The sequence below is a fragment of the Bombus vosnesenskii genome, unplaced genomic scaffold (assembly GCF_011952255.1).
Source record: "Bombus vosnesenskii isolate JDL3184/JDL3185 unplaced genomic scaffold, Bvos_JDL3184-5_v1.1 scf7180000013297, whole genome shotgun sequence".
NCBI lineage: Eukaryota > Metazoa > Arthropoda > Insecta > Hymenoptera > Apidae > Bombus > Bombus vosnesenskii.
Window position 1 is genome coordinate 1,874,544 of NW_022882947.1, and position 15,919 is coordinate 1,890,462.

A 15,919-nucleotide genomic window follows, 5' to 3' on the forward strand; every position below is an offset into this window, starting at 1 on the left:
GTAAGTGACGTCGTTTCAAAGAATCTGAAATTTCCTAGCAATTTTATAAGTCTTTCATATGATATCGTAACTTAATAATCCGTTGTAAAATCCAAAGAACTAAATGAACCAACCGTCGGACCCTTCATAGACCAATTATAATTATAAAACCAACCCTTATCCTTCCTTGAAGAAAAAATTAAAAAATTTTCCCTTCGATTCAATAGCGAATCAGATTTTTCTTTCGAGTTCAACAGTGACGGATCGATTTCAGTGTCAAAAACGAGTCATTAGGATCGCCGAAACTTATTCAGAGAAAGGAGGGTCAGAAAGGACGGTGACTACCGGATTTCTGGTTTTCAGAGTAGACTCTCACGTGGACTCTATTCGAGGATGAATATATCTTCACAGATACGGAACGCAGTGGCCATTTTCACGAGCGTTGGCAAACATCTAGACTATTTTAGACGGAAGGGACCAGGGACCCGGAGGAAGTAGAATGAGCTACAATAGGACCCAGCGAATGGATTTCCATGCTGCATACAATGGGACGCACGCGGCGATCGTTATGCATTCGCGGCGCGATTTGGCCGCCATGCCAACTTATTTCTTCCGGCCACCAACTGTTCGAAAGCTTCTCCTCAGGATGGAGGTTCGCTGTCTCTCGCTCTTTGTAGCTTGACAGCGTGCTTTGAGAAAATTTTTACGTCTGACACTTAGTTCGTGATAATGCAAACATAATAGTTAAGACATAACGAATTAGATGTTTTATCGTTAACGATGCTCGATGTTTAACTATTTGTCGTGTCAAATATTTTCAAGTTATTTAATTGTTATCTTAGAAGTTTCTCAAATTCTATTCGAACGTCTGTTGTTGATTTCATTGCTGTGTTAGGAAATTATATTCTTGTTATCTTTCCTCTTATTTCCATACCCATAAACATGTATTGTATAATCAATATGATATTCGAGTAAGATAAGTAATTTAAAACATGATCGCAAATTTAATTTTATTAAACAGCAAATGTAAATGAAAGGTATTGATAAAGGCGTTCTTGACGAGATTGATTACGTTATATTTCTGCATAAACCGAAGGATTAAAACACACCAATTCCAGCAATTTTAAACTGACGCAAGATCGTCCTCCGTCCAATTACGGCGGGCCATATGGAATTTACGAAGGCAGCTTATTAAATTAATTTTACAAAATAAACTACAAAACGGAGATAAAACTGAGGCTATAATGAATTATTAAATAATACGTACGATAATGAATAAATTTACTTCCGATCGTGTTTATCAATCGACATCTACTGTTGATTAAATTACATATACGTAGAACTGTTTAACGAGTGTAATTTATTCAGAGCATGAAAATAATTTTTTCAGTTCAAGTGAATTTCGAATCTCTTTCGAAGCTTCCTGCAACTATTTTTGAAGTTATGGAAACTTTGGGAACTTTTCTAAAATTCCTTTGTCTTTAAACTCCCCTTTCTCGGAGACTTTTTCCAAATCCTAATATTCCAACAAACTTTTCTACAGTTTCTAGATCTTTTTTCTATCACCTACCTATAATACTTCGAAACTGTTGCAAAGGTCTCACAAATTTTGCTTACACCTTTATCAAACTTGTCCACATATTTCCAAACTTCGCTCCTATCGTCACCAACATGTTCTCAAACTTTCATCAAGAATTTTTCAAAATTTCCTCATACTTTCTTCCTGTCAAAAATTTACTTTCCACACCTTACTTCTTCGTCATTTTCAAAATTTCACAGAAACTCGACACAGAAAATCATCTCCATAAACTCTCATAATATCAATACCAAAACCGAATGAACTCGCAGAACGCAGATTAAGATTTATTGTTTATTTGTACAGTTTTCGATTCGTCCAAGAATTAAATTACGGCTGTCATTTCGCGCAATGAAAATTCGAGCTTCGCGAATCGATGCTCAACAAAAGTACACTCCATTCGATATAACTGTGTGTTTGAGTTTGCCACGCTGTGTCTCGATTGAGAACCGAGAGAGTTGCGATTGCTCCTCGCAAATAATTCCGCGCCGTTTGTGCGTTTCAGCTTTTGCTTTATTTAGAGCCACCCTGTTTGAATTTTCGTTCAACGTTCAAACGGATGGGTCTCATCTTTGCCGTGCTTGCTCGCTCGTTCGAATATTGTACCCCGCATTCCAAAGATAATATCTTTCGGACCGATATTCCACGTAGCCGTTTCTCGTTCGAGGAATCCTACGCTACATCGTAAACTTTGATTTCGTTTTGCCCAGTTGCCGTTGTGTCGAATGCCTTGTTCTAGACTCTAAGAGGTTGTTCTGAATTTGAAAAAATCTGAGAAGATTCTGGGATACCTGTCAACGTCTCTACGATAGCGTACAATCGTTCGTTAAATCGAACGCTTTGATAGATGAAACTCTTCTGGAATTAATCGTAAAACTCAAATAAATTTGAAAAAAAATCGATAAATTTCGAACTTGAAGTTACGTACCTGCAATTTTTACAAGCAAAGTTGTTGATTTCGAGTAACTTCGATTCCCAAAATCTGGTCTGAAACATCACGGACTTTTCACTTTCTTTTACATATCGTTCTGCTAAATTAAAATTACCTAATCGTTCGATATTACTAAAACTTCGATTCTAAGGAGCCGAAATAAACAAATTATTAGAACTTATTCTTCCCCAGTTTCTGTTTTCTATCTTCGAATTCCTGCTCGTTATACGTATATTGAGCGTTGATCACGTTGGCACGTTAATCTACACGTTTCATTTTATTATAACGCTTAACAAATGCTTAAGGAGTAAACTAGTTTGTGAAAGAAAATCTAACCGGAAAACATTTCCTTTGATAGAGTTCTGGCAAAGGAACTCGATTCAGAAAGGAGACCCGACACGGTCAGAGTCAGCGATATATTAAATGACAGCCGGTCAGGGAAACAGGCTTCGATCTATCGTTTTGCATACGAGAGCGATTTGGTCTCCTCGCCGACTTATTTCTTTCGGTCGTGACTGGTTTCGCCTCGACCGGCTGCCGACTAAAATTGCTTTTCTATTTTCCGAGTAACTCATTATCTCGGCAATATATGTACATTTCAGCATTTTGCTCCAGCTATCTTTACCAAAAGCGTGCCTTTTTAAAGTGCAATAACTCGCGTGTGCAGAACGAACGCAAACGATGACCTCAAAGTAACGAATTCAACGTTGCTAATCTTCGGCCTCATTTACATCGCTTATTATTCGCGATCAAAGGATAATAAAGCGGAAATAAATTAGCGAAGATGCTGGGGAATGGAAGAGAAGAGAGATGTATAGTTCCTTTCACATGTTATAACATTCTTCCTTATCTATTACTATGTTTCAAAAGATTTCTACAAAAATACACAAATAAAGGCACTGTGTGTCCGCAAAATATCGAAAGTAAAATTTAGAACGTCATGAAAATTGATTCCTAACTATTTTCAACGAGATCGATTACCATCTCGTTTACCTTCGATTACCTGCACAAAAAACGAAAGTACCCCGATTCAATTAACTTCACGATATAAAAAGTCTTCCTATAAATTAGATTTGTAACACATGTACATAAGTTTTTTTTTATATGTTTTAAAGTTAGACGTATGTTTTCTAACCTCTTCGGAATTTTTATAAGAATTCTGCACAATATTACGACATTATTATGTCAGTACATATCCTTACTACACACATTTACATTCAAATGTTTTTATCGAAAGGGAAAAGAGGAAAAATAATTTGGAGAAAACGAGGAAGAAAGAGTCTCACGTCCGAGGATCGAGGAGCCTCGAGGACACTCGGTCTTCCACCTTGTAGAGTCAAGAAAAACTCACCTCCTCACGGGTCGCTCTTAAATAACCTACTCAATTATTTATTTCTGGGTTTCTCCAGTCCGGCAGCGGCCATCTCCTACCATTTGTGAGATCCTCCTTTTGTTCTCGGCGACGAGCAACCGGCCGTGCACGTAATTTAGTCCCGGCGAGACGTATACCAGGGGATAGGTGGAAAAAGCGTAATGAAAAAGTATGCGGCAGAGCTGGCGGCCTGCAACCGGCCGATTTCCGGGCCTTGAAACGTCGAGACGCCGATATTTTTCAATTACCAAGCAGCCGACGCACAGTTTATTTAGTTTGCGTACGATCGTACATGCTCTCGAATGAAAACAGCGTCGTCAGAGCTGATCCAACCGTTGAAAAACACGTGTAACTTTGAAATATATTATCGTTCGTTGCGCTTTCTACTATGCAATGCAGCTCGTTTGCTTTTTTCTTTTCGTGTACTTTCTTTTCTAATGAATATGCAGTTAGCAAGAATAGAACAATACATTGAAGACAAACAGAAGAAATATATACGGAGGACAATTGTATAGTAGCAACTGGAATATAATGCCAAACAAAATTTGTTGTTGCTTTTTTAAACCAGATATTAGTATTTTATTTGAATAAACAAACAAATATAACAATTCTGTGTAACATATTTCGAAACCATGCTATTTATTCCATTGTTTTCGTGCACGTAAAAACGTTCTTTTCTAGATTTTGTTTTTCGGATAAGGAAATGATTTTTCTCTATTGCCTATTCTAATCTATTAAGCGTAATTACCAATCCACTTTTGCAACTTCCTTCGTACATTATTGTATATATTGTAATCCGAAACGTTTCCACGTGTTTGTCGCCCAGTAGCGACTAATAAAAGTCGTCGATCATTACAGATCATTACAGATTTTTATCTTTGAGTTCAATTCTATCGACAACTGCAATTAAATTAGGAGAGGTTCATTTAATTTTTCTCTTAGCTTTTCCGCAGGAAAATATCTAAAATTTCAAAGCAGAAAGAAGAGAAATGTGGCCAGAAGCCACATGAATGTTACTTTGAAGTTACTCCTGGAAAATAAAATGATCGAGAGAGAGGCCGCAAAGGCTTTCAATGTTCTAAACGCTGGGCATGCGTCGAATAAACAGACTCTCCCCTAGCTGAGAACAATTTAGATTAAGACGTTTGTATTACAGTAAGATGCTTTGCGAGAAACGAACAATGTTACTCGAGTTGTTACGTGAATACATTAATCCGCATAATTGATATTCTTAATATTTTTTTTTATATTCGCGAAACGTAAAGGATATTACATTTTTCTCTCGAACTCGGTTCCCTTTTTATCCATTTAAACTTTTACAATCGCAATGAAAGCGACTCTCGAACAGGGCAGCAGAAAATTGCGCATAAAGCTGGTGTCTTGACGGAATTATTGGCTTAATGTCGCAAAATGGAGAGTAGAAGAAGGATCATCTGCCTGCATTAAACAACGCTAACAACCGCTTCGCAACGATAACTTGCAACAGTGGAACACGAAGTACATAGGTCCTCGCGTAACAGACTCGAGAATTACGGTACGAACAATAAAAACTGTTCTTAGCAATGGCGAAATTACCGCTGGACGAGTCGTGTTCATAACTTCTCGTTAACCGAGTCAGCCATCTCTTTCTTTCCGTTCAGTCCCTCTCTGGCTAAATCCGCGTGTATCATTGCCAATTTTCTTTTCTCGTTGCGACGTCGCAAGGTAAAGAGGCGCGAGTCGACCTTAGAAAGAAAGAAGAAGGCAGAGAGAAAAAGAGAGATGTTGGTAATGGGACGAGCAACTTGTCATTCAAGAGAGAAAGTCTGCATGGCAAGCTCTACGCGATCCTATCACATGGCTGCAGTAATAAACAATTCCGAGAGTGGTAAACGTTATGAAACTCGAGTGAAGAAGATTGCTTTCGGTTGTCGCATCGCGTAAACGATGAATGTAATCGTAACTTTGATTATAACGTAAGGATAGTGAATATTACACTTTTATGCTGATGCAAGGCTATTTGAAGATTGAAGAAGGTTTAAGCTTTCGAGGGAGAAATTCAGAAAAAGTTTGAAAGCTTCGAGTTTTACGATAGACAGATACAATGAAAATTTTATTTTTACAATCGCAATATCTAAACCTTCCTTCTCTCTTTACGCCTCGGAAAATTTGAGAAATCTAATACGACAAAGACGTAGAATCGTACGATGCTGTATAATTGAAACAAGCAAAAGGACACGATGCCCCTGTGTACGCGAAGCAGATTTCAATTCTTCATTATTAGGCATTGAAAGGTAAGGTTAATCTTGTAAAAGCCCCCACTCCGCAAAAACTTCGCTTATCTCCTATCAATTATGATTGCATTAATTAGCAGAAGATCTCGAGAAAGTGTCTGATTAAATTAAGCACGACTTCGAGTCAATTATTTCACGGTGCAATTTCAATGAAAGTTTCGCGCCTTGTACTCTATTGTAATCGAATAATACCAACGAACATCTATGCGTCGATCGAACGATATTAATTGGCCAAGAAAAGAAAGAGGAGTTAAGAAAATAAAAAGAAATAAATCGTAATTTCATTTGAACTCATCCTCTCGTGACGATTCGCGGTTTGGTCTTTTTCAGCAGAAAATTCCATGTTTCTTTCTGGCCACCTCGCATATTTCTACTGTACTGCGGCAACCGCTGTTCCCTTGGCACGATGTAATTGAAATTAAAAAAAAAAAAAGAAGAAGGAGAAAAGAGAAAGAAAGAGAGAGATACAGAACGAAAGAACGACGCGAGAAGATGGAACGAGTGGTACGGAAATTCGCAATTTTCTAGACGAACTCGCGTTTATTCCACGCTACGTCGAAACGTATATTGAAATTCAAAACAGTCGCGGCCATGAAACGAGTTTGTATAGATATCACGTAATTAACTATGGTATGTCGGTTTCGAGTTTTTGTCCGTTGTTCGTTTCTGCGTGAATTCCTCCACTTGTTTTTGCGGTAACTGGTTCGAAGAATGTTTGCATTCTGTATTTATATAAACGAAGTCCCCACACAGTGGAAATGTTTATTGGATTTAAATTTTAAATTTCCGATGTGGCGTTTCTTTCATAGTTGACTATTGCGTTAATTATGAACGTAATTATGCTATTAAATTTATTGAATTTGTTTGTTACACTATGGAAATGAAGTATTATTCCGATTACCATACCGATTCCGCTTTATTAATTTTTAATTTAATTTCATGTCGCCATGGACATATACAGTTGTCTACATAAGTGATCAAACACTCTTTAAAACAGAGTATCTTTTTTAAAATTGAAATAAACGGCTCGAGTTCTTTTCACAAGTTACAAGTTGCAAAATGATGAGTAAAAAAGTTTTAAAAAGGTCTCTCGCGTTATCTAGTAAACTAATCCTTCTAACTTCTCAGAAAGAAACTAAAAGAGCTATTCTGCTCTTAACGATGCTCGATCGGTTATGCGAGTAACTACAAATCGTAGACGCGAGCTCACCAATAAAACAATTTCTCCACCTTTCCACTTTTCTTCAAATATTCGAAGATTCCTCGGGAAACTGACTATTCCACGATGGAAAGTCACTCGTATCGATTTTTAAGGCTTCGTCGCCGCTCCTTTTCCGAACACTCGTACGTTTTATTTACGAAAAGACCCTTTCGAGTTTGTTTTGCATAATTGAGGGAGTTGCTGGAGGAGCAGCGATAAACCCGTGTCCCGGTGACGAAGCGGGGATTCGTCTTTGAGCCTTAGCCGAGCCGTGAAATCAATTAAACGATCTGTTACAGATAAACTTTCTCTTCCTGTGACTTAATGAATATGTCGGTAGCTAGCTGATTGAATATTCACGAATCGTGCGGTCGCGGAAACGGGACCTTTTCAGGTGAATTTGTTCATTAATCCAGGTCGAGGTTGAATACATTTCGCTAGGTAGAAAATATCGACGAGTGATAAGGGAGAGCATGCAAATTTTTAAATTATCACGCCTCCAAATTTCCTAATCTTCCGACTCGCAAATCTCTAAATTTATTAATTTTCAGTCACTCGAATCTTACAATCCCTGAATCCTCAAATTTTCAATTTTTTCATTTAGCAACTTTGAAACATTTAAACGGCGAAATTCTTCGTTTAGAAATAAAACGCGTTTCCTTCGTGACCTAACCCAAAAAGAGAATAAGCAAAATGTTGCTGTGAAAATCCCTTGCTACATTATGTACCCTAACCCACGCAAACGCTCAGTCTCATAAAACACAGAACACCGTATCTACCCTCGTTTCACCGCACGCTTCCAACTTCCCATCCCATATTACACTCCAAAAACCACGTTCTAGCACTTCACTGTCTCCATCCAAAAAACTTAACTTCGTCAAAATTTCATCGACTCGCTAATCGAGGTGGAACATTAGCGCGACCGTCGATTGGCTTAACGGTATGCAACGGGCTGCAAATCAGGGCCACCTGTTCGCCGACAGCAGCGTACTCTCTTCGTTACTTCTGTTTGAAACCGTTTGGCTTAGTTTGAGGCAGCGGTGTCCTGCGCCAATGGCCGTTCGCGAACTTCGCCCACGTGTCCTGATAATGTCGGTTAATATCATGTAAATTGTAATTAATATTCATGGAGTTAATTCGCCGCCGCCTGCGAGCACCGCCACGAGCCACCCAACTTTTACCGAGAATTTACGATCGCCGCGGAACATATTTCGGTAGGGGACCCCACCGGTTCTGATCGTCGCGCAGATAAACCTACGTACCCAGTAGGCTCCCTGCTTTGCAAAATAAATCGTCCGGTCGAGCTACGAGATTTATGGCGGAATTATGAAGAACGATCCCACACGACGCTTCGTGGAATCCACTTCGAAAGCGATAAATCGCCCGGTGGTTTTTGATGTTTCGTCAAATCTCGATATAGACGATTCTATACCTTTCCGACTGTGATGTACGGATCTCACGTACCACGAGGACGTTTCCTGTTCGCCGATTGACGCCTCGATATTATGGAATGGGAACTGTTTCGCTATAGATAAACGTCTAAATCTTCCTTCTCTATCTTTTATTTCCTTTTCTCGGATTTTTTTCTCTTTTAATTTCTAAGATGTCTTTCGAGTAATTTAATAGCTCTTGTGTTAGTTTATTATCTATCAGATTGTATTTTATAGTGGCTTTTTCACATCGAAGAGGCGGAGATAAGTGATTTTTACACGTTTTATACTAATTTTGGAAATAAAAACTCGGCTCTTTTTAAACTGTGCGGTTCGTCTTACAAATTAATTTAGCATCTAATAAAATAAATTTTGCTTAGGATCGCGTTCAATTGAATCTGCAAATAATCATTCGTCTCGGTTATCGTCTCATTACGCGCTTCTATGCGACAAATTAGTCAGCAAATTACAATTACGATTCACTTAAACTTGCAATCTATGTTGTTCGTTCAGCTGCGTCTCTGAAAATGCTTTCCACGCGCCAACGAATAAGTAATTCTCGCAATTTGTTAACAAGAAGTTGCAATAACGTCTCGTTACGAGGACGTTTCGAAACATACAAATGGACAGGAGAAGGCTACCCTCTTTTCCTCGGGACGCGAATAAGGCGCGACGTACATGTACTTTCCTTTTATTACGTTATTCAACTCCCGAAAAACCTTGGAGAATCCTTTTCGTATTTCATTCGGACCGTCGCGTAGGAGAAAAGTTTGCGCAATGGTAAAATACGATGTCTGACATAGCTCGAACTAAAACGTATTGCTGGCTAATTTAATTAAATAATAACGAAGGAACAACTTTAATCCCGTTGCGTTCGTCCGCGCTAAATTATCTCGTGTTTTCCGAGATTCCCTCGACTGGCACCGCGCTCCCTTTGGGACACGACTGTAATTTTAAGATCCGTTGAAATATTAAGGAAACGAAAACTCTGTTGGTCCGACTTGTCCGCCAAGAATTCAACAATAATACGTCGTTGAAGTTAATTCCATTATCGGATTATTCTCCTCGAGGTTCTATCAGATGTAATTTGTTATTTAATTTCGGAATTTATATCTTACTACATCTTTCCACTGTCGTCACTGTCAACTGATTATACGCTTGTCGTTAGTGAATTGAGAAATGGAAAAATGAGTCCACGCGGTGAAATTAATGTTATGAAAAAATTGTGTTGTTTGCGGCAATTATGAACGTATTTCCGAGATCACGTGGAGTCTTAGAGCTCGATATTTATAGTATCTCCGATATTATCTTCTAAGCGGATCAATTCTGTTATTGTTTGTTATTGTCAGGAGACGAAGTTCTTAAATGGGACGAGATTCTTTCTATAAAGAAAATTCTTTTAAGAAACGAGAGCGTAAGAAGCGAAGACTCCAAAAGATCTTCACTAAGATGTCACAAGGACGTTTCGTTCCAGAATTAAAAATGCTAAACCTTGCCTAACCAAAATCTAACTAAATCTTCAAGGAGCCTTCGTTTCTCAAATACAAATTAACACCCTACATCTTTTTCATACCCTTACGAACAAACATAAAAGAGATCCTTTTTGGTAAATACATATCTCCTTATCAGTTTATTAACATGTGATGCGACTAATTTCAATAAAATGTTATCGTCGAGTTACTTGTATTTATTGGATGTACACCGTCGCAAACTTTATGAGCCATTACAAAATATTATTCCTATAAATCCACGAAATTTACAGAATAACTTTTTCCTTGCCATGTACTCTGCTCTATATCACGAAGACACGCAGTATTAAAAATCACCATAAAAAATTCAATCTTAATAAATTTCACTCGAGGATAGTAAAATATATTGTACTACGATCCTCGGAAATATACTAAAACACGGTATCGCTTCTTTCTGTAATTTCCAATATTTTTTATGTTGTAACAAACGTATGGAATACACGTTGCAAAAAATATTGCAATGGTTGGAAGAAAATTAACATGCAGAATGGTTCGACTCACCATGGATCCCGGGGGTCAGGCAGTGTTCTATGAACGGAAATCAGGTCGCTAACGTACTGATTGAACGCGTTGTTTAGCCACCCGTCGTCGACGAGCTTTTTAGTTTCGGCAGTCAAATTCGTTGGCAAAATTACGGGTCTTCCCATCTCTCCAGGCGCGCTCGGATCTTGTTCCCGGGGAGCAACAAGCACACCGCCGCCTGAAAAACAAAGAAAACACGGTAAAATAATAATTCAGCAAATAACTTTTTCCTGTTAGCGAGATGAGAACGAACTGCAGGTTCGAAACAAAGGTTTGTACTTTTAACAATTTTCTAAAAATTCCTACGAGCTATTTCCTTCGGAAGATTTTTAGCTCCCATAAGCGTAGAAGAGGAAGTTTTGTCTTACAAATTTTGAAATTAATACTGATTTGTTCTGCGTGGCTTTCGTGTGAAATTGTAATACCAGCTCTTGCAGATTCGTGTTCTAAATGAGTCTAATAACTCTGCGAGTAGTAATAATTCCGAAACTTGTCTGTAGCTCATTAACAAGATAAATTAATTCGTCCATTTCAGACAGCGTTCTCGGCATGAAATTTCTACCTCGATGTGGGGAAAGTGTCGCTAGTCAATTAATGAGGCAAATTACTTAAACTTTCCTTGCACATTGAAATCCAAATTTCCCACTAGAAAATCACACGTATCGCAACGTATCTGTTATTTAATACAATACGATGATATACAATTACCTGATTCATTAATATCTTCAAGGAGACGGTCGATGCCAATGAAAATAATCAAAGACAATCGATATACGAAAAACGCAACCAATAAAACTCCGATACAATGAAACAACCCTTAACAACCTTAAATATATAAACAAATTTATTCCTTAAAAAAGAAAAAAAAATGTAGTTGATACTTATCCCAGTACTAGCTTGGCTCGTTCACCCATCGATTCCGAAACGAAATCATCGCCCAAGCGCAATTTCCAGTTCGCGCGAGCAGCGACACACGGCAAACGAAGGAAATACAAAAACGAGAGCAAAGGGGGTGGTCGATGCAGAGACGAGGGTAAAAAACGGAAGACGGTGTGAATTGAATTTTCAGAACGTATCTCGAGTCCGTGGCTGTCTCTTTCCCTAAGAGCTTTCCGGCACAAACTCGACTTTTATTTTTCTGCGTCATATTGGCAGCCAGGGCATCGGTAAAATGGCGGCAGTACGGGGCTCGAGAGTTCACCCAGTTTCTCCTCGCGCCGCCTTGCCCTCGTCCTGGAAATAATTTCATCCTGGCCGAGCGAGCCAGGCCCCGGTGTGCGCGATGCGGCAATAAAGAGCACGACAAATTGCTTTAGAGCAGCGTGCAGGCCGCTACGAACTTCGCCGCAGTGAAACTACCCTCGTGCATCAACCTCCCTCCCATCTTTTCCTTCGGCTCTCTTTCGAAATTCCGGTTGCAACCTTTTGTACGTCGGCCGTTCTTTGTTCCGACTGAATGCCGCCAAGGGACCCAGAAAAGATACAGCTCTTTTTATCCTTGAGTTATATTTGCGACGATAATTTCACGACGCAAGGAGGTAATACTAGCCAGATAGAGTTTGGTACGGATGACGGTGGATGGAAGATTCGATAGAAGATAGGAGGTGTCTAGGAAGAAAATAAGTATGTTTAAATATGATTAAAAGAAGAAAGGCGGGGGGAAAGGAGAGAAACTGCGAAGAGAAGGTTTGAGAAACGACAGGAACAGGAATTATGCTTGTACGAGTTTGGAATGCTACGCATTGCCAAGACTATACGAAGATGAAGAGAAGGTTCGTAATAGCAGAGGAATAAACGATGTTAGACATTGAAAACGAAGAATTGACGAAGGAACTGTAGCATCGAGCGAAAGGGTGCGCGTTCGGTCAAGAATTATAGCCAATTTTGTTCATCATCGTGATGCGCAATTAAAGAATATAGAACCGATAGACATTTACGTACTAGTGGTATGTGTATGACGTTATCTTACGACGAGTATGACGATACTTAAACGATTTCGCGACGCGTGAAGAGATTTACAGAGAGACAGCGATTTAACTGGACCCTTCCGAGGTATGATTGGATTTCTACTGAGATACGATCGGAATTCTCCGAGGTATGACTGAGATTCTCCGAGGTACGATTGAGATTCAGCCAAAAATGCGCTATTTCAGTATCCTTAATACCTTGTATCTTTCTTTACATTGCGTATTGTAGTCTTGGAAGGTGATCGAGGTGTAGTGTCACCAGGGGATGTGCGTATATGGCGTTATGACACTCAACAGGAATCTGAAGGTTTGAAATTCCTCGCCAAGCATTCCTCTCCTAAACCAAACTCTGACCTACGTTCCACTCCATTAAACTCTTTATTTTTCCCTGATCTCTTTTAATAATAATAATAAATCTCTTCCATCCCATCTTTGCATAAACAAGCGATTAATTACCTTGCTCCGGGCCGGCTTGAACTTTTGCCTTGGGCTGCGCGTTGAACGGCGTCTCTTTCCTGAGAGCCGCTGCTGCCGGTACGAAACCATTGGCCATTTGAGGCGCCGCGACGCCGGACGGTGCCAAGCCTTGTACAGCTGCGTTGGCACGGTCCTCCGTGTACAGGAGGAAGCACACGGTAACCCAGACCGCCGTGGCTAGAATGGCCACTTTCAACCACAGTGATCTCCTCCTGGGGAAACCCATGCTTGACTCTCAGCTTATGGACCTGGGCCTGTTTAGCTCTATCCACAGCTCTTCTTCACCTGCTATACCTTCGTTGTTCGAGCACGGTTCGATTAAAGATCGCTGTTCAGCCGGCTCGAGAGGTCGCGTTACCTCAGCAACATCCTCTCACTCTGTTCTATCTTGTTTTCTTCCAAGTTTTCTTGGTTACGAAGAGAAGGGGTGGTTTCTTCCGACAGGTCGGTTTAATTGTTTGTTAACTCGGTGTAAGGTTTATAGGAAGGTTTAATTAAGACAGAATATGACGAAGAGTTTCGTCGATCACGCTCCATCGACATTTGATATGCCTTGAACGAGGCAGAAACATCGCTGAGCCTCCATATTGCTTTGATATGCTTTGTTAGTTTGGTCGATGTTTGTGGTCGTTCGATAGAGACGATATGAGCTGATATGTATGTTCTCTGGTTGGATTCCTTCGGATATCACCGCATAGTTTCACCTGAAACATAAAACAACAATTAATTAGTGGAATATTCGGAAGATTTAGGTTGGATCTGAAATACAGTTTAAACGTGAATCTTTGTTATAAATGGTTCCGGATTATTCAGACGAAATATTAATTCCACAATTATTATTCGGTAAAGCTAGTGTGAAATATCGATTTCTCTGCGTGCAGTGAAATAGGAACGTATTAGGTCAGACATCTTAAAGAGGAAACGAAGGCGGCGGTAATGGAATAGGAAACATGTTTGGCAAATAAAATTGTCTAGCAAAGAATAAAACACGATTCCGAGAAAGAACTGGGTATTTTGTTCAACTTCCTGTTTTCCTGTGTTATTTAGTAATCGATTCCCTCTACAATTATCGGCCTTTCGTTAGCCTGCCTTCATTTAACGTGGGAAATCTTAACGAGACGTTCGATCACGCAATTGTTCGCGTTCTCTCGCTATGTGTAAAATAGAATAATGCAATGAACAATCTTGATTAAATCGGAGAAAGTGAAAGATACGTATCTCTATTTGAAAATTAGATCGTTTAACAAATTTTTCTTTACTCACGATGCAATACGAATAAAATATCGTTCGGAAAGGAGATTGTATTGATAATTAAAAAATTATTTCCGCTGTTTCAATTAAACACCGCGAATGAGCAAATCTCACCGACCTGAACAACTATTTATGTTTTAACATTTAATTGGAAGATAATTTACCGACAAGGTGAAATCCAATTTTAATGTGTATTTCAATGATTTCTCACTTCGTACTTTCTGCAAATTCGATAAGCGATTTAACAGTGACGCGTCGTTAAAATAGCAAGTTTCAAGGGATTGATAAAGTATCCTCGAAACAGGGTTACGCAGTGGAACACGATAAGAAGTACAAACTCGATTAATCAGTCGTCTCACGTTGAAACTTTTATTAATTCAGTTAAAATCTGGCTGATGGAGAAACTTGCTTCCTTACGAACTTTCGACCTTAATTAACGCAAAAATCAGCAATTTGTATTTTCGAGGCTCGCGAAGGGACGAGATAGGATCGACGACAGATTAGAAAGACTTAATAGAACGTCTCGCATCGAAGAAGATTTACTACGACAAAACCGTGAACGCCACGAAATATTTACTAAAGACATATTTGCGGTGTAGTAAAGCAACGTGTGGAAGGAGATACACCCATAAATTAACTTACTCGAAGTAATTGAGTAATACATCACCCGGCCGGGATTTCATTAACCAAAGTAAATCATCCAAGGAAATTTCGTTTGCGGTGAAACTTTTGATTATACTATGGCAACAGGCGTTTGAGAGTATACCAATTCAGCTTAACGAATTTAATTAATCAACAACAAAGCTTGAAAACGCTCTTCAAACGATTCCCTCGCACGAAAAAGTTACAACAGTGTTACGACATTCTTCTACATATTATTGACGGAAAGCTATCAGAATATTTACTAACGTTTAGTATACATCCTTTTAATTTCTATGTACTTTATCACGAATGTATTATTTCGTTAACACAATTAAGATATTAAACTAGGTAAAGATTGATAGAATTTTTCAATGAGTGGATTGAATTGATATCTTAATACTTGTGGCTGACGGAGTAGGTTAATTTTCCGACTGGATAGTTCAGAAATTAATTATTCTCCGATTCGATTAATTATTCAGTATTATTTTAATCTATATATTTACTTTTTACTCTACTTTAGTATTATTAAATAATTACCATCGTTTAAGTTTTCAACAGCTAACCACGTCGATTCAAGTTTCTATTACGTAATTATTTTCCATTTTCTACATAAGCTAGCAACGGGGTTTCTAAATAGATCTTCGTTCCTAAATAGAAATAGAAATTCGTTAGCGAATTCCATTTGGAATCATCCGATTGCATCCTAATACGATCGTTGATCGATCAGTGTTCCAAGTCATTCGATTCGATTTAATCATAAATAGACTTC

General features: G+C 38.8%; 1 protein-coding gene across 5 annotated transcripts in view; it reads right to left on the minus strand.

The window, feature by feature from the left end:
* Positions 1-15,919, minus strand: part of LOC117233584 (putative polypeptide N-acetylgalactosaminyltransferase 9) — a 293,908-nt gene that overhangs the window by 74,635 nt on the left and 203,354 nt on the right. For all 5 annotated transcript variants that reach the window (XM_033494025.1, XM_033494028.1, XM_033494024.1 and 2 more), the window contains 2 exons: positions 13,237-13,961; positions 10,793-10,991 (listed from right to left, as the gene is read on the minus strand). In XM_033494025.1, the coding sequence (XP_033349916.1) occupies positions 10,793-10,991; positions 13,237-13,483 (446 nt within the window). In that variant the 5' untranslated portion in view covers positions 13,484-13,961. The remainder of the gene's footprint in view (positions 1-10,792; positions 10,992-13,236; positions 13,962-15,919) is intronic.